The sequence below is a fragment of the Prionailurus viverrinus genome, chromosome B2, assembly GCF_022837055.1.
Source record: "Prionailurus viverrinus isolate Anna chromosome B2, UM_Priviv_1.0, whole genome shotgun sequence".
In the NCBI taxonomy this organism is placed as follows: Eukaryota; Metazoa; Chordata; class Mammalia; order Carnivora; family Felidae; genus Prionailurus; species Prionailurus viverrinus.
In genome coordinates, this window is record NC_062565.1 from 53,985,287 (window position 1) to 54,009,628 (window position 24,342).

Here is a 24,342-nt window from a genome sequence, read left to right on the forward strand (position 1 = left end):
GGCCCAGTTTCACTCAAATAAATCTCATGGTTATCTCTAAAAATCAAAAAAGTTCCTAACATTCCAATGTCATCTTTAGAGATGACTCAAGGTTACTTTATACGTAGTAAAATACCTAATATAGCAGACGAATGGCTTTTAAAGAGAAGAGTTAGAAAAATGAATGATTCTTTTCTTTTACCATGCAAGGCAGAGATTAAGATGTCACAGAAACTGATGACGGCAAGTGTAGGACTGCATTTAATACACAACACTGAGATCTCTAAATAGTTAGATAAATTCCATCCATGTTTTTTCCATGTACACAAATCCAAGGTCATTTCTTCCTCATTGACATATATTTCTACAACCATGCAGTAAAGCTAAGAATCTTGAAAGAGCATCGTGTTTTAAAAAAATTATATTACCTTCTCCTCTACCTTTGTATCTCTTAAGGTTTGTGATTCTTGTAGTTGTTTCAGAGATTCACTGAACAATGAATTATAACTTTCTTGAAGAGATTTCACTTGTTTTTCCAATTCATTTCTTTCTTCATCTGTCATTCTAAAATAACCAGAAAGTATGAAAAAAGGAATGCAAGGCTTCAAGTGATGAAGACGACATATTAGGCTCAATGATTTTGCAAAGTAGAATCCTTTTCTAAATAAGCACGTGGTCATAAAATAAACCCTCAGATACAGATTGCTCAAGTCTCAGAATGACTGTGTATGAAAATTAAGAATGGCCCTTACACATCCAGGAATCCTTCTCTTGCCTGAGAAACAGACTGGAGGAAAGGATATGAATTAATAGATCAGCACTTCTCCAGCATATACACATTTCTAAAATAACAATTGCTGTTACCCGACAGAGGGAAATATCCTACTGTTAGTTCCAACACAGAAATGGGACAGAAAGATACCATTACTCAAGATGAAACTTGTTCAGGCTGAAGTATGAATAAAGATAAAAAAATTACAAGGAGATTAACCTGATTCTCTAAGGTACAAAACAAAGTCATTGTGGAATGATCCTGGGGACAGCCCCAAAAAGGATTTAAGAAAAGGGTAGATTTCTTCCCTGCCTGAGGCACTAGCTGAAATAAATGAAGTGCTCTTTTGGAAAAAGTGGGACCAAACTATGGAAAATCAGGTTGCTGCAAGTCTCAGCAAAGAAAGTGAACAATATATCCACACACATTTTCTGAAAGGTAAAGTCACAGAGAATACTACTTAGAATTACTCTTGCCTTAGAATCTTTACTACTCACTAGCTACTGATCTTTAATCTCCCTGAACTCATTTCCTTCTCACTAATATCTGGGAATAATAGGTACATTTCAGGGTTTTGGTAAACACTAGACGTGACTAAAAGTGACAATTAAATTGCTAAGTTTATAGTTGTATGTTATTATATTAAGTAAATTTCTAATTGGCTTCCATTTTTTAAACCTCAATTAAAATTTATCATCTTTTGCTTTGCTGAACATTAACATCACTTCTCTATGTTAAATAAAAGAGCTAATAAAAACCAACATACTTGTCTCCATGTTTTGCCAAAAACAGCTGCATGGTTTGAAGTGCTTCAGATAATTGTTCCTTCTTGGTTGATATTTCTTCACTGGAAATCTGCAAGGTTAAGAAAACATGCTCAAACTCTCCCCTCATCAAGACTAGAAAATAGTAATTTTTAAACATTAATCAAGTTTTAATTAAGATCCAGATGAAGGGACTACTTTCTGGGTGGCACAAGTCAATAACCAATCAGTGATTACCAGTGTACAGGCCTGAATAAGAAGAGTACTTTATTTAGAATGCCAATTAGGGAAAGTCTCTCTCTCTAACCATAATGCCATCATTTTCATAGGCAATAATACTACTACATCATATGGTTGTCGCATTTGTCACAGCCCAACAGTGAATAAAGGTTGCCTTAACATCCCAAGTGGCCAGAGATTTTTCACTGGCCCAACGTCATCCTTGCATCAAAAAGATACATGAACGTGGAACACTACTCCAAAAGAGTGTCTTCTTTCTCCCATGCTCTTGTATACCCTGCTCTTTTTGAAAAAAAATTATGGTGAAAGCATTAATCTGTAGATATGCAGACCAAGATTAAATATTTTCAATTTCTAAACTTTGCAAAATTCATCTATGAAAGAGGAATAAAATTTATCTGTTTAGGGAAAAGCAAGAAGTTGTAACATTTTTTCCCAATTACGCAGTCTATTACTTCTGAATACTTTCAGAAATGGACTGTTAGTCTTTTAAACAAGCAGAAATGAGAGGAAATGATGGGCAAGTGAAAAGTCTATTTTCTCCCAATGTACTCTATTCAGAACAAAGTCAACTTAAAGTCTGTTTTTTTCATGACTACAGGTAATCATGAAGCCATAATGATTTTTAATACACACATTTATTACTCACATCAAATTTCCTTAAATTTCACTTGACACAAAGGCAATCTTTATTAGAGATGTAGGATTTTGGGCATGATCTGCATTTAAAAAGTGTCTACTAAATCCAGTAAAACGAATTTAGTGAAGTTTTGGGCAATTTAAAAGTGCAGAATAAGAAAATACCAAGGTTTATCATCCACATTTCTCAAAAGAAACTTGTTCCCCCAAGAAATCCTTGCTAAGGTTTATGTTCATATTTTAGTTCTTTCTCTGATAGGGGGGAAAAGGAGAAAATAGTTTAAGCTAAATATTTGTATAAAGTTGCTTTGACGGTTTGGGGTTTCAGACACCAAATGTAATTGCTTGCCAACTTCTGATTTCTTCCACACTAATATGAAATGCAGTATGTAAGACTATGAGCTAATATGGCTTTATTTCAGTTGAATACTAATCCAAGTATATACTTGGGTCTATATACTTCTCTAAGGGGAACCGCAGATAAGTTACATCTGCCCTCATATCACAGGCAAAATTAGACAAGACACTGAAGTTTTCTATTTAATTATGTCAATAATGTCTGTTTCAACTGATGACAACTGAACACTGATGCAAAGCTAGAAGAGGAAGCTAATGAGAGCCCCATCATTTCCTAGGGTCAGGCAGCGGCAGGAGGGCAAGTTGAGAAAAATGCTGCTTAACTTAGTGGAAACTTATTTTTTTTTTTTAAATACAGCCTCAATTCCAGTGTCAAGGCCAGCATCATCAACGCTGGACCTTAGCTATCGATGCCCTGAGAGATTCAAGTAGCACCTTCCAACAGCCATCACGGAGCACTAACATCTCACAAGCTGCAGCTATCCAACTAGTGCTGAGCAGCTGGAGAATACAGCCCACAGCACAAAAGAATTCATTTAGGTGCGGGAAATAATCTAGAATTTCCAGTGACTGACTAGAGAACACTTCTTTGTAAAATACAAAGCACAGCTAAATTAAATCCTCAAAAATGTTGATATCGTAGTTTGTATTCGTTGTTCCTGAACCTTTTTGTTAACCTTTGTGAGAACGAGACCATATCTTTATGATAAGGAGTGCATGGATTTAATCTGGGCACAAAATAGGATGACTCTGCTCCTTAGCGACTCTCTTCACTATAATCAAGAAGCAGATCTAACCATTGGAAGAAGCACTAATAGTAAGACTAATAGATGTAGTTCAGGCTTTGGAATCAGAGACACCTCTTCTGCTGCATACTGTAATTCCTTGGGCAAGTTTAACCTCTCTGGCCATCATTGTAATTGCCTATAAAATTGGGGAAAATTAAGGTAAAGAACTAAAGTGGTTTTTTTTAGTTTGACTGCTTCAACTCAGTAAATTCTACCATTATTATGATTAAACCAGAACCTCAGTGAATACCTTTTGCTTAGAGAAGGGAGATTTTCCAGCCTTCTCGTCATCTCTCAATGTCTTGGTGATATTTGATACCCATTTCTGTAATTCTTTGGCTTTTTCAACATGTTCTTTCTTTTCTTCTTCCAGTGACTTCTGACAAGTGTGAGTGGTAAAAAAAATATATATATTCCAGTAAATGATTGAGCTATGAAACTGACCTCTCCACAGAAAACAAGAATGTAGAAATATTTTTTCATCACACCAGGTTACTGAGTATTTTATTCATTTCCTTAACCATGTTTACCACACCACATAGCAGATGTACTTCCAAAATGTTTATGGTGGCAAAGGAAGCTGTGACATTCTATAGTCATCAGTCTAAACTCCCAGCTGGTCTACCAATATGACAAATAAACGCAATTTTATTCATGAAGCACTAGAAGATCTCTGAATTGCTGCTGCCTTTGCATTCGCATTACAATCACAATTGTCTTCACAGAAAAGTATCAAAAGTGAAAGCTGAAAGAGGCGTGAATGTGTACATACATATGAAAAATGCACAGAATGAAGAAAAATCTTTCCCCCTTTTCCAACACACAATGTTACTTTTAATTACAGAGTCCACCTGGAAATGGGAGATTGTGGTAAACATTTAATATGTAAAGAAAGTTACAATGTACAGAAAAATTAAAAACTTTTTCACTTTTCAAGGCCATCTGAAACACAATAGCTTCAGGGATGTGGGAACAAATTTACATCTTTCTCTTTGATTCTATGGTGCTTTTTGAGGTGCTCTTTCAATGAGTGTAATGGATCACTTAACAAATGGGAGCCCTAACCTCAGGCTGGATCTATTCAGTGACGAGGAATTCTGAAGAAAGGATGCTATGAACTTGCTGGAGTTCATCAAGTTTACCCCATATTCTAGATAAAATACCTTTTGGGGGGGGGGGGGGGCGGCGGTAGACAAGACTAACCTAAAAGCCAAAGGAAACCATTTTGAAGAAGAGTAAATATTTTGCGACTCTCAATTTAAAAATTATTCTCTCTTCTGAAGAGTCAGCCATTTCCAGCCCTCAAGAAATAAACAGCCCTTTTGAGTATGTGACATAGTTGCTAGACTGTCTATTTAACTCATGTCGTCATGCTCTGGACGGATATGAAGTAGACAGCATCACCCCCATGCACAGTTACTTAAACACGTGCTATTACGAAGAATAGTAAAGGCTAGAAATTCCCGTCATTAAAGGTTCAGATACTTCTAAGAGTTTAAGTCCTGTGTGGAAATCAAAATCAGCTTTTTCTAAAGCTTCTTTGTATGTCAACTTTCTTTTTGTTTGAGGGCATATTATATTTCTGACATGGGACTTTTGATCTTTGAGTTTTGTAGCAATGAAAACATCTATAATACCCACTTGCAGAGCCTCTTCTAGTGACAGCCGGGAATGAACCTGGGGCTCTATCAACCCCCCGGTCAAGTACTGGAATTCCAAACATCTCATTCCCATTTCCTTACTGATGATATTTGCATTCACAGCCTCCGCCACTGACATCACTTTGTTAGTGACGGGATGGCCGATCCCCGTGATTACTAAGTCACACTGTCGCAGCTGCTGGGCAAACCCCTCATCAACAAGGCCTCTGTGCAAAGCTTCTGCCACTCGGTACTTTTTGCCGGTGAGAGGATCAATTATGCCCCCTGTGCTGACTTGGGCTTCAAGGCATCTGAGGGCAGTAATCCGGTCGACCAAATTTCTGCGGGAGGCCTTTAGGACAGAGATCCTTTCCCCAGTAGTGGTCAGCCAGTACCCCGCAATAGGACTGTGCAAATCCTTCTTGGGAACCATCCGGCTCAGCAGGGAGTCAGCAAGTTCGGTAAGTGTGATGAGCCCTTCCTGGTACTTTTTGACCAAGGCTTTGTCAACTGTTCCCTGCTCGATAGCCTCATTGATATTGAACTGTAGTCCTGTTTTAGTATCGGTCAGCATATGAGAAGGATGCCCATAAGATTCAAAAAACGTGGCTTCCTTCCACTGATACTGTTGCCCTGAAAGCTCAAGATAGGTACTTTTGTCAATTAGGTTTCGCTGGAAAGCCTCATATGCAGTCAGTTCTGCTCCTGTTTTAATATCTACTACAGAAATCCTATGGGTCTTCCCTACATTGAGATTGGAAATGCTCCTCTCCCCGAAGGGAAACAAAAAGCACTGGCAATCTACATCAAACACACACATCCGCAGTAGTTCTGAGTAATAGAGAGCTTGCTTGTTATTGGGATTAGGAAAAACTCTCGTGTTGCTGGATGGCTCGTGTAAAAATTGGAGGATGGCATTATTTAACAAGCCTTGCTGCACAGCAACTTCGGGAGGAACGCGGATGCCTCTCACAGGGTCAATGACACCCCCACTGGCAATCTGGGCCTCCAACATATGTTTACCTTTCTGTCTGTCAAGCATTCTATTTTCCATAGCTTGGAACACTGACAATGTCTTAGAAGAATATGAATACCCCAGGGCTGCCTTCTCTGCCTCAAGGAGTCTAATTTTGAATTCGGGGTCAATAACTCCTTCAAGGATCGCATCTTCAACAGAGTAGGTCTGACCTGAAATGGGATTGATGATAAAGCCTGTTGCGGCTTGAGCTTCTAAAAATGCTAAAGCCATCATTTTGTCTATTATGATGTTCTTGGCTGCCGAGGCAAATGAAATCTTTTCTTTTGTGGATTCTAGATAAAGCCCTGCAATTGAGGTGGCTCTCGTCAAAAACTTGCTAAGAGTTTTCTGAACTTCGCCAACGGTCTTGAGACCAAGTCGCAGCTGCTCTACTGTTTTCATGTCCAGAAGCTTAGCTTCAACCAACTGCCTGGCGGTCACAGTGTGCCGGAGACCTTGGAATTTAAATTCATCGTCCCTAACTGAACACACATGATCGCCATCCAAATTCTGGAAGGTCTCTCGTTCTGAGCCTTTCTTAACAAACTCTCTCTGGAGTCCACCGGATGCTCTGCACCCTTCCAGCGTCCATTCTTCAGCACTGGGACCTGGGTTCTTTTCTTGTTTTAATGTGGTGACTTCTGTGTGCATATCATACTGCTTGCTCTTAGCTATCTGTAACAGGAATTCATGAGACGTTAAAGGCCATCTAAAGAACGTGACGTCACTTTACCCATCCTTAATCCAAATATACTTCCTACAATAACAAAAATAAGTAAAGAGAAGAAAATTTTCAAAACAAAGAGGGTTCAGGGACAAGTAATATTATTTTGAGAGTGTGAGGTTTACCTGGATGACAATAAAGGTGTTAAAATGGTATGTTTAGGGACACCTGGCTGGCTCAGTCAGTAGAGTGTGTGACTCTTGATCTTGGGGTTTTAAGTTCGAGCCCCACACTGGGTATAGAGATTACTGAAAAATAAAATCTTAAAAAAATGAAATGTTTAAAAAAGATGAAATGTGTCCCCAGAAACTGTTAGAAATTAAAGTGAACTTCTTGGTTTTCCTAGCTTTTAAAACAAACAAAAAAAACATTCTTCAGGGATGCCTAGGTGGCTCAGTCGTCCGACTCTTGGTTTCAGCTCAGGTCATGACCCCATGGTTCCAGAGGCTGAGCCCTGGGGCCGACTCTGTGCTGATAGCATGAAGCCTGATTGAAATTCTCTCTCTCACCCCTCTCTCTCTGCCCCTCCCCTGCTCACGCATGTGTGCACTTGCTCTCTTTCTCAAAATAAACATTCAAGAAAAAAATGTCCATCGGAATATAATACCATAGATGTCACAGTATAACTATTACATCTGTGTATTTGATCTCAAACATTTAAAAACTAAAGAATGATAATCTGTAGTAAAGATTCAAGTCAATCACTAGAAAATGATAGCATTAGTTTCTGCCAGAACTACAAAGGGCCAATCTTGCTCAATGTTATTAAAAAATTTAGTGTAGCAGAGAAAGAAAACACAAGAGGAAACTTGACATGAGGTAGCTGATAAGGTCTCAGAATCCAGAGTATACCTCTAAGGGGGCCAAAAGCTTCGCCAGGTCCATTGCACATTTGTCATCCTGATACCTAACCGGTGGCCTGGAATTGTACAGAGCTTCATCTCTTATCTTCTCGATTTCTGACAGTTTTGTAATAGGGTTTGCCTCATCGAAAGTTATCTGTAATTCAGTGCTTGTCTGCGAAAAATACTCAGAGTAACACTGCTGGCTTTTCTCTTTCTCAAGCGGTGCCCCTGATGGCCAGAATTGGACTTCCTTTGGCATCTGGTCAACAACCCGATGTTGCCATTTTTCCTCTGATTGCTGTGACTCTCGCGTCCTTCTCAGCAATGGAGATCTGGTCGCTGGGCGAAGCTGCCCCGTGTTCCTACAGGACAGTTCTCCGGTGTGCTGACACTCCTTTACTGCCATCTCAAAATCCGGTTTGAAGGTACAGTCTTTGGCTGGGTTCTTTTTTTGGATTTCACACTGGAGCAAAACTAACTGATGCTCGTGTTCCTTTATCTGTTGATCCATCTTTTGCTTCAGGCGTTCAACTTCACGTTTCTGGGCTACCAGCTCATCTTCAAGTTTCCGGCACTTTTGGTAATGATTTGCTTCCACATTCTGCCCTCGTTGCATTTGCTCACGATATTGCTGAAGCTGTCTTTCAAGTTCTCTAATATTTGTCTCACACAGCTTGGCGTTCTCTTGAGCCCTGCAGTTTTCTTGCTGGAGAGACACAAAGTCAAGCTGGATGCCTGAGATATCCTTTTCAGTGATAACTTTGGAGTCCATTAACTTTTCCATCTTTTTCCGAAACTCCTCTGCTGAGCGTTTGAACTTGTCAGATTCCTCCTGAAACAGAAGCATCTTTCTGTGGGTCATCTGCTCCTCTATGGTCTTTAAGTGCAGCTCGTCTTGTACCTGTTTCAACCTGTTATTTAACTCCTGCACCTGAGCCTGCTGCAGCTGTACCTTCTGCTCCCCTCGTCGCTTCTCCTCTTTGGAAGCGGTCAGCTCTGCACTCAGGTTTCTAACCTCCTTCTCAGTATTCTGGATGATAATGTTCTGCTGGTCACACTTTTGCTTAAATTCACTGACTAAATTTTGACTTTTGGCCAGGTCTTCTTCGAGGCATTTAATTTTTCTATGGAAATCCTGTTCTGTTTTTGTCTGCTTATGCAAGTGTTCGTTTGTGTTGCGTAGCTGATCTCTAAAACCATCTGCCTGAATTTTCAGGGCCTCACATCTTTGCTGGATAGCCTGTTTCTCTAAAACCACGTTCGCCGATTCGGCCTGAATTCTCTGCATCATTAACTTGGTTTCATTATTCTGCCTCGTGAGCTCATCGACCTTTTGTTTTAGCGTTTCTGCACACTCATTACTTTTCTTCAATTCTTCATTAAGCTTCTGGATCTTATCATTATTTTCTTTTTCAGCTTTAATGTTTTGGAGCAACTGTGCATGGCTTTTCTCAAACTGTTCTTTTAGATGATCCGACTTTCTCTGGCAGAATCGTACTCTTTCATTAGAGGATTCCTTCTCAGCCTGAAGAGAATTCACTTGTGAATTTAAATGCTGAATATCTCTCTCCGTTACAGCACAGGTCCTAGTGATCCTGTCTACTTCTCTTTGCAGCTTCCCTTTTTCCTGTTGAAGACATTCTAATTCCAGTTCATAATTGTGCTTTATTTTCTTAAGATCATTAGCTTCCTGCAAAACTTCTTCAGCTTTGTCTGTGGTTTGGTTCAACTGCCTACTAAGTTCTCTGAGCTGTTGAGAATACCCTTCCTCCACCTGATCCTTCCTTTCCAACTCTAACTTCAGGCACTTCAGCGTATTATTTGTTTCATCCAGTTTTTCTTTTAGCAAACGAGCCTTTTCCTCAGATGAAGTTTTTTCAAGTTGAAGGGCACTGAGTTCGTACTTCAGCTCTCTCATGTCTTTTTCGGCCTTTCTATTGGCGACAGTTAGCTCATCTACCTGCTGTTTGAGTTCTTCTGTTTTCTGTTTGTCTGCTGTTCCCCTGTATGATGTAGCCTGGGCGACTGCACAGGCAGGCGACGTGTTTTCTCTACACGAATACTGCATTTCAGTTATTCTTCTTCTCGCTTCCCGTTCAATTTTCTGCTTTTCTTTCAACTGTTCCTCTGCTATCTGTTTTTGAAATGTTAGGTCTTTTTCCATCTGCTTTATCAGCTTCAAGAGTTCCTCCTCGTTGTCTCTCTTTCTTCTCAATTCTTCCATCAATTTATTTTTTTGTTGTTCCAGGTCATTGAGACTCGAATCTTTTCTTTTAAGATGATCTTCCAGGGTCCTCCTGGTGAAGGTGTTCTCCTCTAACTGGTTCCGGAAGTTCAGGAGGTTTTCTTCCACTGCTGCCCTCTTGGCCTCGGCCTCCAGGGTGAGCCTTCGCACCCGCTCCAGCTCCCGTTCTGCAGCCTCCTTCTCCCTCACAATGGTCTCCAGCTCCCTGCGGTACTGCTTGGCCTCACTCTCGGCCCTGATTTTCTGCAGAGCAATGTCTTCTACGTTTCTCTGCTGCTTTCTCAATTCATTTTCTGCAGCCTCCTTGACCTTTGGAAGTTCTTCCTCTGCTCGAGACTTCTGCTTCTTTAGTTCAGCTACCATTCTCTCCAATTCACTTATCTTTCCCGTAAGTTTGCTATTCTCAATCATTGTTGCCTTTTGACGCTGAAGCAGATCTGAATATGCCCCATGTTCAGAAGTCTCCTTACACTTTTTAATCTACAAGAGATGTTTAAAAGTGTCAAAGTGTTCTATTCAAATTTATCCACAAAAACCTGAAGCGATGCTCATAAAAGTACTTATAAAAACAAGGGAAACAAATCGCAGAACAAGCACCACCACCACCACCACCACCATCTTCCAGAGAGGAAGCTTCAGAAAGCTGGCAATGGGAAAAGCGAAAAAAAAATCCTTCATGTCAGGTTTGCTAACCCAAAGAATCTTTTCTTGTCTCTCAAGAACAATTTCATTTTAAAAATTAGGTAGGCTCAAGATTTTACAGCAAGAAAGGAGGGACCTCACAAAACATACAGCATGACCCCAACCTTTTACAGATGAGGACACTGAGGTGCAGGGAGGTCAAATACTTTTGAAAACCCTCACAACAGGTGAGTGACAAAGTGGGAAGTAAGACTCACAACGGCGCCCTTTCAGCTTTCACTCACAACTTAGTCCTACAAGCTAAGAACATAAAGGAACCGAATGACAATTAAGAATTTAGTTTTCAATATGTCACCCAATGGAAATTTAAAATGATATTTACATCTCTCTGTTTTATGGTTAAAGAAACAAAATATGGAGTTTTGGTACTACTTTAAAGAGTCAAAACAAGAAATAATACCTAACATGGGGAAGGAGGAAAATTATATAAAAACTTGTAATTTCTCAAGCCAAATTCCTTATTTGTTTATACTTGCCATATTATGACAACTATAATAGTCAGAGTTGCTAATGCAAAGGCAGCTATAGTCCCTTTAGAAAAGATGTGCTTCATATACTCACAGATTTTGTTGTTGTTGTTAATGACATGTCTCATATGAATCCACCTTGACAAGTACCTTTAGATACTCCATAAATATAAAGATATTTGTTAAATACAAATGCTTTTAAAAATATAATTAGGGAGCCAGCTCCAATGTATAGAATAAAAAAAAATTATTTTTCAAATGATAGAAGAATCAGTCTCAGCTAAGAGGAATACATTCTGCATTGACTACAGGACTACATGATCAGGGCTAGTATATAATCCAATTTAATTTCTCTTTATTAATACCATAAGACTATTAGTTTCATATCACTAACTCAAAATTATCATAATTAGAAACAATTTAAACAGGAGTAGTGAAATTATTCTAGGTAGCAGATTTTTTTTTTCTTTGAGAGGCTTTGAATTTTAAGAATTTAATTTACATCATAGACCACACATCTTATACCACTTCTTCTAATTTTTGATCCCCAATAATTTTGACAACAATATCAGTTGTTTCCTGCTAACCTAAATATGGTTTCTCCTAATAAGAATATGAATATAAAAACAAATCTCATCACAACCTGCAAAAATTAGTGCTCTATTTTATTTTGTTATCAGGATCAACTGGTGACACTGAATCATGCTACCTGTTTAAATATCAAATTTTCAGTATTTTTTTTGAGGTGATTTCTGTTTTTTTTTTTTTTTTCATCTCAATTCCTTATCAAAATCTTTTAAAACTTAGCTGTTGCTAAGAGGTTTTGAGCTGTTTTTTTCTTCTGTCATGTTCTGAGGTTAGAAAAATGAAAAGTCAGAAAGGACATGCTGTCCTTTAATCCCATCAATTAATGCTTGATATGTTTTTCTCTCAACACAGATTAGAAAATCTCTTTATCCATCTAATACCCATTATACTCCACTAACATTTCTTTAATTGGGTTTCATCTTTTGAAATTAACTTCTATCCCTCTTTGATTTTATGTTTATTATTTAAAAAATTCTGCTATCAGACCAAGACATCCAATGTAGGTCCTTGCAGACTGTTTCCTGGGTCTGAAAACCGAACTACGTATCTTTTATAAGACACTGCATTAATATGATCCGTTATTGGTGAATTTTTAATCAGGAATGTGTTCTATCTATTTTGAGTTACAGTCCCTGCATGGTCCTCCATAAATTCTATTGTTTTGACTTTCAATCCAATACGAATCTTTTACATTTCAAAAGATGACAAGCCTAATCTCAGGCTTTCTGAAATATTTTTTTGTTCTATCAACTTCTAGTATTATACCTCATCAGATAAACTAAGCAAAGTGGCTCATGTATGTGCAAATCACATATACACTATTAAGAAAGGAAAAGGACTTATATTTAACTACTAAATATGCAATCTAAAAGATCTACGTATCATTTTAAGTGGAATCATATCTCTCAAAATCTAAAAAGGTAAAAAAAAAATTATAGATGTTCTTTCACTGATGAGAGATGTATACTGATTATTTGGTCACAAATATTCTGGTTCTCCTTTCTAAGTGAAAAGAAATCTAGTTATAAAGACTTGCAATTAGCTACGTTAGTGAATTAGTTGCAGAAAACTGTTAACTCTGAACAGACTAAAATAGTAGAAAATAAAGTAACATCTATTAGACATTCACTACCATTTACATTCTCTCATTATAAGAAGTGTTAACATTAAGTATAATCATCTTCAGAATTATCAACAGCCTAATTTAAAACAGCTAATGCCTCGCAATTTATTTACTTTAGCATTCTGTCTACTATTTTTGTCTGTTCTGAGGTTAGGCATAGAAAACATATTAAGATAATAAAGCATAGCATTATCCCTTCAAAATTAGATACAACAACCTTTTATGACAATGTATTTTCATCAACTGCTTGCTCTACTTCTGAATATATTTTGTGAATGTAGAATAAAAACACAGAAATCCTCCAAATTAGAATGGTACTTAAATAGTCTTTTTACCATTCACCATAGATCTTTAGGAAAAATCAAAATAAAAACCTCCACAATTCTTAAAAAGTAGTATCATTTTGTGCAAAAACCTTTCTTCTAAATTGATTGATTTTATGTTTTAAATCCTTAAAGATGTAAATCACTTTAAAATGCTTAAGAGAAATGTGTTTTAGTATTTCTGTAGACATTTTAACAGTAGTAACTATACTTCAAAGAAGTATACTTCTCAAATGTGAGAAAAAATGAAAAAAATTCTGCCAAACTACCAACATTCCATAATTTAAATAGAGCCATGACTCTAATAATATTAGCATCTTAGAGTGAAAATCAACAACGTCTTCCCTATTTGAGAGAATCTTAGAAACAAACTAAAAAATCCTAGGCTTCTACTCTTTCTCATTGTGATTTTCTAATTAAATAATTACTTCTCAACCATGTACAGTTTTTTTTTTTGTTTTCCCAAAAATATTATAGTTCCTTTTAGTTAGCTGTTCATAGTTAATGGTTACCTCCTCCTCTTCCAGCCTCTTTAATGAATCACCAGCAAATTTAATATATTGTGTCATGAGGGTGACCAGAGCAGTATATCGGGTCCTTAGGTCCATGAACTGCAAATAATGAAATAAATAATAAAAACACAATCTCCAGTGGCTCTAAGTGAGTTTAATGAATGTTGATTAATAATTATAACATTAACTAGGCTTTGTGACAGTAAAATACACAACTGCCCAATAGTGGTAAGTAGGCAGGAATGAGCTTCTTACTGCTGTGCAAACCATACTACATGACAATTCTCTAAATGTAATGATGGAGTATATTTATAATTCTCTGTAATTAATACTTAATCTTGGAATAAAGCTTTTCAAAGGATTTTCTAGAACCCTTAATAAAATGTATTGTTTTAGGTAGAGAGTTTCTTTTTTGGGACAAGGAAAAAAGTTCTGGAAATGGGCAGTGGTCATGTTTGCAAAACAGTGTGAATATACTGAGTGCCACTGAACTGCACAGTTAAAAATGGTTAAAATGGTACATTTCCTATTATATATATTCTACTACAATACAAATAGATAATTATAATTCTTTCAGTAGTGTTTCTCTCTTTTATGTCCCCTCCCTTCTGTCATGCTTTTACTACCTCTTGAATAATAAGATCTGCTGAGCTCTGCATTCTTCGGCGTTTCACTGGAGATTTTTGTTGTGAATCTACCATGGCCCGGTAGGTCATTGTTTGTAATTCATAGTCCTGTATAATGGAGTCAATAAGACTAAATTACTTAAAGCAAAGCATTGACAATTCATTCTACAGTGACTCGGTGACTTGATACAGAGAAATGGAACCTAGTTTCACTGAGCAACATTACAAAATTACTGCAAAACTACACTTTTAGGAATCTATCTAATCCTGGAATGTTTCCAAGGCGGTAATAAAAATAAGAAATATTTAGGGTGATCAGAAAAGTTTCCTAGGTCTCTTTAGAAGTTCATGGGGACATTTAGTTACAATATGCTAGTTATATTCAGCCTCCCTTTCCTCTGGCTGGGCAATGGAAGAGTAGGTCTGATGGCTAAAGCCCAGGCGTTGTCAACAGCTTCAAACACATGGGAACTGTCTCCTAAGAAAGTCAAGCTCTTCCAGGGAATATTCTAGCAATAGTAAAGAAGAGAGACAGACAGAGAGAGAGAAAGAGAGAGACAGAACATACACAAACATGCACAAAATGATAAAAAAAAAAAAAAATTTCAGAGCTATGCATTTATTCTGGGGTGTCGTGTGTGATTGGGAGAAAATAAATGAACCCGAGGCTGACGTGTGCCTCACATGTCACAAAGAATTATTAGGTAAGTGTCACAGGGTTCAAATGAAGATTCTCTGTTTTTACTTTTTAACACAGTGGAATTATTTGCAGAGGCTTTTTTTTTCTTCAGTATTTTGTTGAATCACATACCTGAACATTGAACTTGATGCAAGTAACTGAATCTTCTTACCTTCACTGTAGTTGAGTACTGTTCTGCATATTTTTGACACTCATCCATTTTGCTCTGTTTCATTTCTATTTCGGACACCAGCATCTATAAACACATAGAGTTTAGAAGAAAGAGAACAAGGAACTCTATGCTATTTAACTACTAAAATGCCCAGGAACTAAGAAATAACCATACCCTTTAATAATAAAGCTCTTTAGTCCTTTGTACTTAGTATGTAGTGAGGCAAATTACAAACTTCTAGATTAAGCCACATAAGTGACCCAGCCTCAGGGGGCTTCCAAAGCAAAAATTACTAAACTCCCCAGGAATTATGCAAAAGTGGACTTGAAGGCCTTGCCCCCCCCCCCCATTCCTGATCAAAGTGGAACTGGACACTATTGTCCCCTCAAGATGGTACAGAAATCTCAAAGAATTCAATTCTGTCAAATGTGGCTGTTTAATTTTCTACAGACACTAGCCATTTTTATTTATTTAAGATACTGCAAAACTATTGTGGCCACCAAAGTGCCAAAGAGATTTCCATACTAATGATTAAATGACCATACTTATGAGTAAATGATTAAATTTGAACACTGTCCCAACATGCTATTTTCTAATGCCTTATATTTTCAAAAACGACTTCTAAGAAATCAAAGTACGTGATGGATGTAAGTTTGGACTATAGGATTTTAATATTTATGATTTACTCCTTGCCTTCCTCCAGATAGTTGCTGGCTTTCTTTTAACAAGGTAAAGGAAGATAAGGGTCATGACTCACCAAATGCAGGCACAACCTTAGCATAAGGAACTGTTTTTACATACCTTCTGTTGATTCAACTGTGTGGCTAGAGTTTTACTATTTTCAGGCTGATTTTCCTGAATTTTTCTCTGGGTAGTTTCAACTTGCTGGATCCAATCATCTAAAGGGTGATAAGTATCTCTATAGTACTTCAGTGATTTGCCAATGCCTTCTAAGTCCCGTAACCTAAGAGAATAAAAACAAGATACTCATAGTTTCCAACAGTATCCCTTAAGAGAGTGCAAGGTATAGTGAGACATACAACGCACTAGATACAACAATAGGGATAAGTGTAAAGAATTCAAGGCCTATCTCCAAGGGACTCACTCCATACTGGCTTAGGTTGAATATAAACATTTTGCCCTGGGGTTGTACAACTTAGTAGTTCTGATTTTTCTAGGTTCAAGCCCAACAGACTAAAGCTAAAAATCAAGAAAATTGGAAACTTAACCATAATTATTATCAATTGGCATATCTTAAGTACCCAAAGCTTGCATCCAATGGCAGTTCTCTTTTGAAATAATGACAAAGTATTTCAATAGGTGGCTCAACATGGACTCAGAGAGCGCTTTCTAGGAAGTGTGAGAAAAAAAAAAAACCTCAGTTTCTATGATTTTAAGACTACTATATTAAACATTTACTACATAACATATTTTACAGAAATTAGATAACATATATTTGGACATAATTTTACTTCTCAAGAATGGCCCTGTATTATAAAAGCACTTTATTGGCATTAATATAAACATTACAATGAATGATAAAGGACAGGACTTGATTTCCTTTAAGATGAGCCCTAAAACCATCCCATTTGCTTTCACTTTTTTACTTCAGTCACTGGGTGAATGATTTCAACTTTCTTGTAACCTAAATTAAAATGAACATCAGGTCATTACAATCGCTTTACACTTCTTAGGTGTAGTATAGATTGATTCATACAGCCCTCTCAAACACATGATCCATGTTCTTACTAAGTCTTGGTTATTTGAATATTGTACATTGGTAATAACTCATAGAACTATATTTTTTTCCTTCAGAAAAGACAAGTAGATTTACTATACCAATGCCAGAATACATCAGCAGTTTTAGCAAAATAGAGTTAAGGGGCTCCTGGGTGGCTCAGATGGTTAAGCATCCAATTCTTAATTTTGGCTCAGGTCATAACCTCAGGGTTCATGAGTTTGAGCCCCACAACGGTCTCTCTGCTGCCAGTACGGAGCTTGATTAGGATTCTCTCTCTCTCTTTCTCTCTCTCTCTCCCACTCTCTGCCACTCCCCCACTCTCCTTCTCTCACACTCTCTCTCTCAAAATAAACATTGAAAACATTTTTTAATTAAAAGAGTTGAAAAACATTTATTTTGAAGTTAACTGTCTTGCTAAAGCCCAGCAAAACAAAAAGAAATATAATTAGATAGAGCTCTTGCAATTAATCAAACTAACTATATATGGAAAGTAACTCTGTGAAATTAACTATATATGAAGTTTTAAAAAACCTAGTAACTTTAGATTTTACTAGAACACAAGGATAAGCATTATATCTGTGCTGAAACTGAACACAAGAGGATACTAACCTGTTGTCAATCTGAACGTGAATATTTTGCCACCTTTCAACTAACTGGTCTGCTTTTTCTTTGTGCCAGTCAAAATCAAGGTCCCGTTCTTTATAGGTTTTAAACATTTCATCACTGATGGCTTTAGCTTTCTGCAACTCATCCTCTAATGCATGGAATACCTCTCTCTTTTCATCTACTTCAGACCTCCATTGCTAAAATACATTAATGGGTGAAAGTTATAAAAATGTGTCAACCACTCACTAGGCAAACACACTCTTTACCTAATTTTACAATTTATGTACAAATGACTGATATAAAATAAAGACTATCTTTCATAAACAAAAATAATATATTAGTTTGAACCATATGAAATTATCAATATCTGACTGCACTTTGATCTTTAAAAAAAGCAATTTTATAAAGTTCAGCCTAAAATAATTTGCATATCAATAAAAGAAAATTAAGCAAGACTATTTCTTAAGTATCTACTAATCTCATTGGTTATAAGTGAATACTTGCATTAAAAATCAAAGAGACCATTTTTCACTCCTTCGCAATAATTTTATACTCATGCTTTATACATAGAAATATCAATACAGACGAGTACAATTACCTGTCTACTTCCCTTCTTGAATTAACTCCTCTACTTACATCCTTAATGTTTTAACTGCCTCTTTCAGCAAGAGAATCTACTAAAAATAATATAATTTTTAGCTTCAACTCCTTTTGCTCACATGAATTGATTATAAAAAGCTATTATCAAAAAGATGCAAATTTCAAACGAGAAAAACTATCCACAAACTAAAAATGACTCATTTATGCTAAGGTATGGCTATAGAGAGATATGAAATGAAATGAATATAAATATATTCAAATTAAGTTATTTACTTAATGTTTGAAGATCCAGGTGCTGGAGAAATAAAGTATGACCTTATAAAAGAGCCAGAAGTGAGACACATACCTTTAAGGTACTTATTAGATTCTCAATATTATTCTTGTCAGCTATAACTGCTTCCTCTTCACACAGTTTAGTTTCATAGAGTTTTACCAGGGCTTCTGCTGCTTGAGTGTTTTTCAACACCAAATTAACAGTTTTCAGTCTAAAAAAGAGAATGCAACAACAGCTTCCTATTAGTAAATGTTTATTTTCCAATAACACAGTCCTGATGCACCATAATGACGCACGATACAGCTGTTCTTCATCTTGCAGCACTGAGACATTTACTACAAGATCAACATTCAACTAACTCTCTTCTTAATGGAGGGCATGTGCTCTCATGCCCTGCCCTGCAAATGCTCTTTTGCAAGAGATTGCAACATAAGGTGGTCTTCTTTCAAACCTTATTTAGACCAAGCTCTAGAGGAAAAAATACTATGGGCTCCAACAGATGTGGGATTAAAACTATGGGCAAAATGTGGGAACACCTGTCCACATATGCTCTAATCTGAGGCACATTTCCTTTCAATATGAAGCATAATAAATCCATGGAAATATTTAGTACATTTGTTATTAAAACAAAAAAGGGAGTATTTACTTTAATAAAGATGAATGTTTTAAATGAACAGCATGTGTATATAGGACAGTTGTATGAAGCAAATTTAAAAAAAAAATTTTTTAATGTTTATTTATTTCTGAGACAGGGAGAGACAGAGCATGAGTCGGGGAGAGGCAGAGAGAGAGGGAGACACAGAATCCGAAACAGGCTTCAGGCTCTGAGCTGTCAGCACAGAGCCCAACGTGTAGCTCGAACTCACAAACCATGAGATCATGACCTGAGCCGAAGTCGGTCACTCAACTGACTGAGCCACCCAGGCACCCCATGAAGCAAATTTATATTAAGACAGTGGTTACAGGGGTGCCTGGGTGGCTCAGTAGGTTGGGTATCCGACTCTTGGTTTCTTCTCAGGTCATGACCTCACGGTTTTGTGGATTTGAGCCCAACACTGGGCTCTGTGCTGGCAGCATGGAGCCTGCTTGGGATTCTCTCTCTCCCCCTCTCTCTGCCCCTCCCCCACTCACACTCTCTCTCTCTCTCAAAATAAACTGTAAAAAAATAAAAATAAATAAAAAGACAGATTACATACTTATCTATGTAAGTGGAAGACATAGAATAGACTTGGTTCATGTTCTGAATGACCACACCGAGCTCAGACCGTAAGGTGGGCACTGATGCAGAGGTTGCTGCTTGACTGAAAAATTCTTCACATTTATTTGTGATTGTTCCCAAATCATCTTTAAGTCGCTCCAGCTCTTTCTTTAGTTTCTATAAAACAGAGAATAAACATAGGTATTGGGCTGTCACTCCAGATGGGGCATCTTTCCTAAAACAGTTTAAAAACACACAATTTACATTATAATCACTGACTTAAAAAGCTACATATTCTTGGGGCGCCTGGGTGGCGCAGTCGGTTAAGCGTCCGACTTCAGCCAGGTCACGATCTCGTGGTCCGGGAGTTCGAGCCCCGCGTCGGGCTCTGGGCTGATGGCTCAGAGCCTGGAGCCTGTTTCCGATTCTGTGTCTCCCTCTCTCTCTGCCCCACCCCCGTTCATGCTCTGTCTCTCTCTGTCCCAAAAATAAATAAACGTTGAAAAAAAAAATTTTTTTAAAAAAAGCTACATATTCTTTACTTTTTCTTTATCATGGAAAGTAAGCCACAGCATTCAAGTCTCATAATCAGTAATTCCCTTACTGCCCATCTCCTTGGGCACAAACACCTAACTCCGTGCTTCTGCATTCAGCAGGTGGTCAATAAACATAGATGACTTTCACTATGGCAAGTCCAGTAAGAGGGTACACATTTCTACATTTACCGGAGTCAAATATAGAACTGAATTACAGAATCCTGCTTCACAATAAGAAATAAGCACATAATCAGATCTCACAACGTGACCAGTGGGCAAAGCTGAGCATATGAAGTCACCGGAGTTTGACAGTGAAGGCCACCGAGACAGTAATTTACCTTAAGTTAATTCTGTCCCAACACATTTACGAATCTCACCTCCTGCTCAGTGATTCTGAACACACTTTCATGCAAATCATCTCTTTCCAGTGGAGTGCGGATCTGTCTAATCAACCGATCTTCGCAACTCTCTAACCGAAGTCTAATGTTTCGAACTTCAGAGATGTACAGGTTATACACAGATTCCTCTTGCTCCTCTGTGAACGTAAATGTAACGTTTAGAAAATACCTTGTTTTCCGTCTTCTGGATGCTGCTGTTCGTATCCTAATGTGGCAGTGTTACTACTACTGGGACATAGCTGGTTGAACCACTGTTACCAGGCATTCACCAAAATCTCACCCTAAAGATATAAATCTCGAAACAGTGGACATCACAGTTTATGAACAGTTAATAATATTTCCCCAAAAGTGCCAATTTCTGATTTATTTTTTAATGTTTTATTTATTTTTGAAAGAGAGAGAGTGAGAGTACACAAGTGGGGAAGGGACAGAAAGAGAGGGAGACACAGAATCTGAAGCAGACTCCAGGCTCCGAGCTGTCAGCATGGAGCTGATGCAGGGCTCAAACCCAAGAACTGTGAGATCATGACCTGAGTCAAAGTCAGATGCTTAACTGAATGAGCCACCCAGGTGCCCCGCCAATTTCTGATATGATGTCCAAGGAAAGTAAATATATTATGCTGTTTTATGATCACAAAAATGTGAATTATATTAGCTGCAGATTAATTTTTTAAATTAAAAATCCTTAAAAATGAAAGGTAGGTAAAGAATTTGTTAATGTTTTAAAAAAATTTTTAATAGATTACTAATAAATTCTTTTGTCTCTAGGTAATATCAAAAGATTTCAGAATAAAATATATATTTAACAGAAGTTAACTAGACACAACCTTTTCCTCTAACCCCTGTATAAAATCCAGTTTGGATTATGGGAACTCTCTGTACTTTCCTCTCAATTTTACTATGAATCTAAAACTGCTCCAAAAGATAAAGTCTTTAAAAAAAAAAATCCAGATTCGGTACATAGAAAAATGACTGAAACTAAAAGATCATTCGGAACATTGCATTACAAAATAGTGACAATACTGGAGGGTGCCTGGGTGGCTCAGTGTGTTAAGTGCCTGACGTTGACTCAGGTCATGATCTCATGGCTTGTGGGTTCAACCGCCACGTTGGGCTCTGTGCTGACAGCTCAGAGTCCGGAGCCTGCTTTGGATTCTGTGTCTCCCTCTCTCTCTGCCCCTCCCCTGCTTGTGCTCTGTCTCTGTCTCTCTCAAATAAATAAAAATTTAAAAAATTAAAAAAAAAAAAAGAAAGGAAATGCTGAAAAGCAGATGTGTTAAGAATTCACCATTTGTCATATTATTTGGTTGGCATTTTTTAATTAGTTGATCATTTAGAAATAAATGAACCTCTCTTGTATCTTCCTACCACAAACATACTTTTAATTTCTATGTCTGATAGGTAGCACTGTGCCTAACTATCATAGGTTGGGTAATAGAACACTCCTAAGATCAAGATTCCCACTGACAGCAGAAAATAGCCTGATCTAAACACCTATGGAGGGAAAAAAAGATAAAGATTCCCATGCTTTACCTCTTTCTGCTGATTTAAGAAGTTCTTGATAATACTGCTTACATACATTAACCTCCTTTTCCAGTTGCGTTATATCTGAGCCTGAAAATATTTGGGATTCCTGGCTATCTTCCAGAAAGTCTTCAAAACGAGACTGCAGGTTACTCAGAACTTGTTGATGTTCACCAGGTAACATTGTCTTTATCTAAGGAAGACCAATGATCCATGTAATCAAGTGATTATGGTACTAAGAGCTAAATTTAAACAGGACAGTTCTTAAGTTAGGGTCTCCTGGTACACATCAGTTCATATTGATAGCCATAAATAGAAGAACCATTTGAAATTAATGCAATTCTTAATTAACATTTTTGAGTTTTAAAAGATGAGGAAAAACAAGATTATAAAACATCAAAAAATGAAATCACATTATCCCATAAGTTCAAACACTATAGCCTGTCTCCTTATCAAAATGTATTAAGCACTGAATGAAATGTGATCTCCAGATTTCCCCAATTCTTACAAAGTGCCTGTATATAGCAGGTATGTAACAAATAATCATTAAATGGATGAATATTAGCATGGCTCTGCTGGGCTCCATCCTATCCTGTAACAAAAACAAAATTCCACCCCTCGTGCTAATGTGCCCCACATTTTTGGACAGATCAGGCTGATGTGTAGATTTATACTTACTGAAGCCACATTGCTAGCTCGAATTCTATCAATTTCATTGATGAGATAATGCCAGGACACTACACTCTTCATGTTTATGTGAGACTCATGCCAAAGAGTCAGGACATTCTGATACTGTTGCTCAATTCTGAAAAATATGAAAAACAAACAAACACTTAATTCTTTTCACTCCCTCTGAAAACATGCTACAATTTTTCTGTTTGTGAACTATCCCGTGTTTACTAGTTCTAGATCCTTCTGATCCTGTGGGCCTTGACAAAGTATTGATTGTTTCTTCAACCTTCAGAGAGCCTCCAAACCCAGTTCTACGTGTTTAGTGAACACATACACACCTGTTTGCAAAGTCAACTGCTTCTTTGTTTGGTGGAGGGACTGTGAAGCACACAGACGGGACCATAGCCTCATTCCCAGTGGGGCTGATGACCTTCCATTTCGCACGGTGAGAATTGTTGGCCAAAACACATTCATCATCTTTGTAAATGGTTATCTGGTTTTAAATGAAGAAAAGAATAACGCAATGAGGTCACTATCAACTAATCCTTTATCATACCCAATCTTGGGATTTTTTGTTTGTTTGTTTCTTGAGGTAGAAAACTCTACCACGAGAACAAGCAATATGACCTCATTTTTAAAATATTAAGAATAGGGGAGCCTGGGTGGCTCAGATGGTTAAGCATCTGACTCTTGATTTCAGCTCAGGTCACGATCTCACGGTTCATGGGTTCAAGCCCCAAGTTGCACTCTGCACTGACAGCACGGAGCCTGCTTGGTATTCCCCTCTGCCCCTCCCCTGCTCACCTTCTCTCTCTAATAAATAAACTTTAAAATACATTAAGAAATACAAGAATAGTGCCAGAAATTGGTCTACTTCTACAATACCTCAATTTGTCTGTAGTCACAGATAGCTTTGATTGGAATAGAAGTTTTGAGTGGACAGTCAGGATTCCTCGGCTTCAGCTGAATTATTGTTTTTGCTCTCCCCATCAGGCTTGCTACTGTGCTTTTATACTGTAAAAGTTCTTCTTTCTCTTCCTAAGTAATACATAAGACAGATATTGAAAAATAAAAGACTTGTACTCTCTCTTCTTTTAGGGCTTTACACAAACAAAATTGCATCACAAAAGTCCCTGACCACCTGGTTTAAACATTCAAGCCCTCCCCGCCCCCTCTGGCATCTCTCATTCCCTTGTCTTTATGAGATGTTTTTTTTTCCTCTTTAGCATTTACCACTATGCTACCTATATTTTACTCATTTACCATGTTTACTGCCTGCTCCCCGTCTCGCACAGAAGCACCAGGAATGTGGGGATTCTTGTCTCTTTTCTTCACTGCTCTATCTCCAGTACTTAAAATAGTGTCTACCATATACAAAGTGCTTACAGTTATTTGTGAAGTGCATGACTAAACACACACACACACACACACACACACACCACTATCAAAACATGTATTTAAAACATGAAGGCAATCACATAAAAAACACTTTTGTTGTAACTGTTACAATAAAACTGAATGTTTAAATGCCTGATCAAATGAAATACCAACAGTACCAATAAAATATAAAGTTCTGCACACATAACAATA

At 37.4% G+C, this 24,342-nt stretch overlaps 1 protein-coding gene across 26 annotated transcripts in view; it reads right to left on the reverse strand.

The window, feature by feature from the left end:
- The window catches only part of DST (dystonin), a 372,684-nt gene that overhangs the window by 143,057 nt on the left and 205,285 nt on the right, over positions 1 to 24,342 (reverse strand). For 13 of the 26 annotated variants that reach the window (XM_047859452.1, XM_047859460.1, XM_047859447.1 and 10 more), the window contains 15 exons: positions 23,638 to 23,790; positions 23,091 to 23,245; positions 22,759 to 22,885; positions 22,090 to 22,273; positions 20,536 to 20,693; positions 19,621 to 19,799; positions 18,497 to 18,635; positions 17,554 to 17,747; positions 16,005 to 16,167; positions 15,204 to 15,287; positions 14,353 to 14,460; positions 13,727 to 13,825; positions 3,790 to 3,918; positions 1,518 to 1,606; positions 408 to 543 (listed from right to left, as the gene is read on the reverse strand). In XM_047859452.1, coding sequence (XP_047715408.1) covers positions 408 to 543; positions 1,518 to 1,606; positions 3,790 to 3,918; positions 13,727 to 13,825; positions 14,353 to 14,460; positions 15,204 to 15,287; positions 16,005 to 16,167; positions 17,554 to 17,747; positions 18,497 to 18,635; positions 19,621 to 19,799; positions 20,536 to 20,693; positions 22,090 to 22,273; positions 22,759 to 22,885; positions 23,091 to 23,245; positions 23,638 to 23,790 — 2,097 coding nt within the window. Of the gene's footprint in view, positions 1 to 407; positions 544 to 1,517; positions 1,607 to 3,789; positions 3,919 to 4,027; positions 6,873 to 7,773; positions 10,492 to 13,726; positions 13,826 to 14,352; positions 14,461 to 15,203; positions 15,288 to 16,004; positions 16,168 to 17,553; positions 17,748 to 18,496; positions 18,636 to 19,620; positions 19,800 to 20,535; positions 20,694 to 22,089; positions 22,274 to 22,758; positions 22,886 to 23,090; positions 23,246 to 23,637; positions 23,791 to 24,342 lie in introns of those variants that run through there. The other 13 variants (XM_047859440.1, XM_047859441.1, XM_047859442.1 and 10 more) reach the window with 2 other exon arrangements.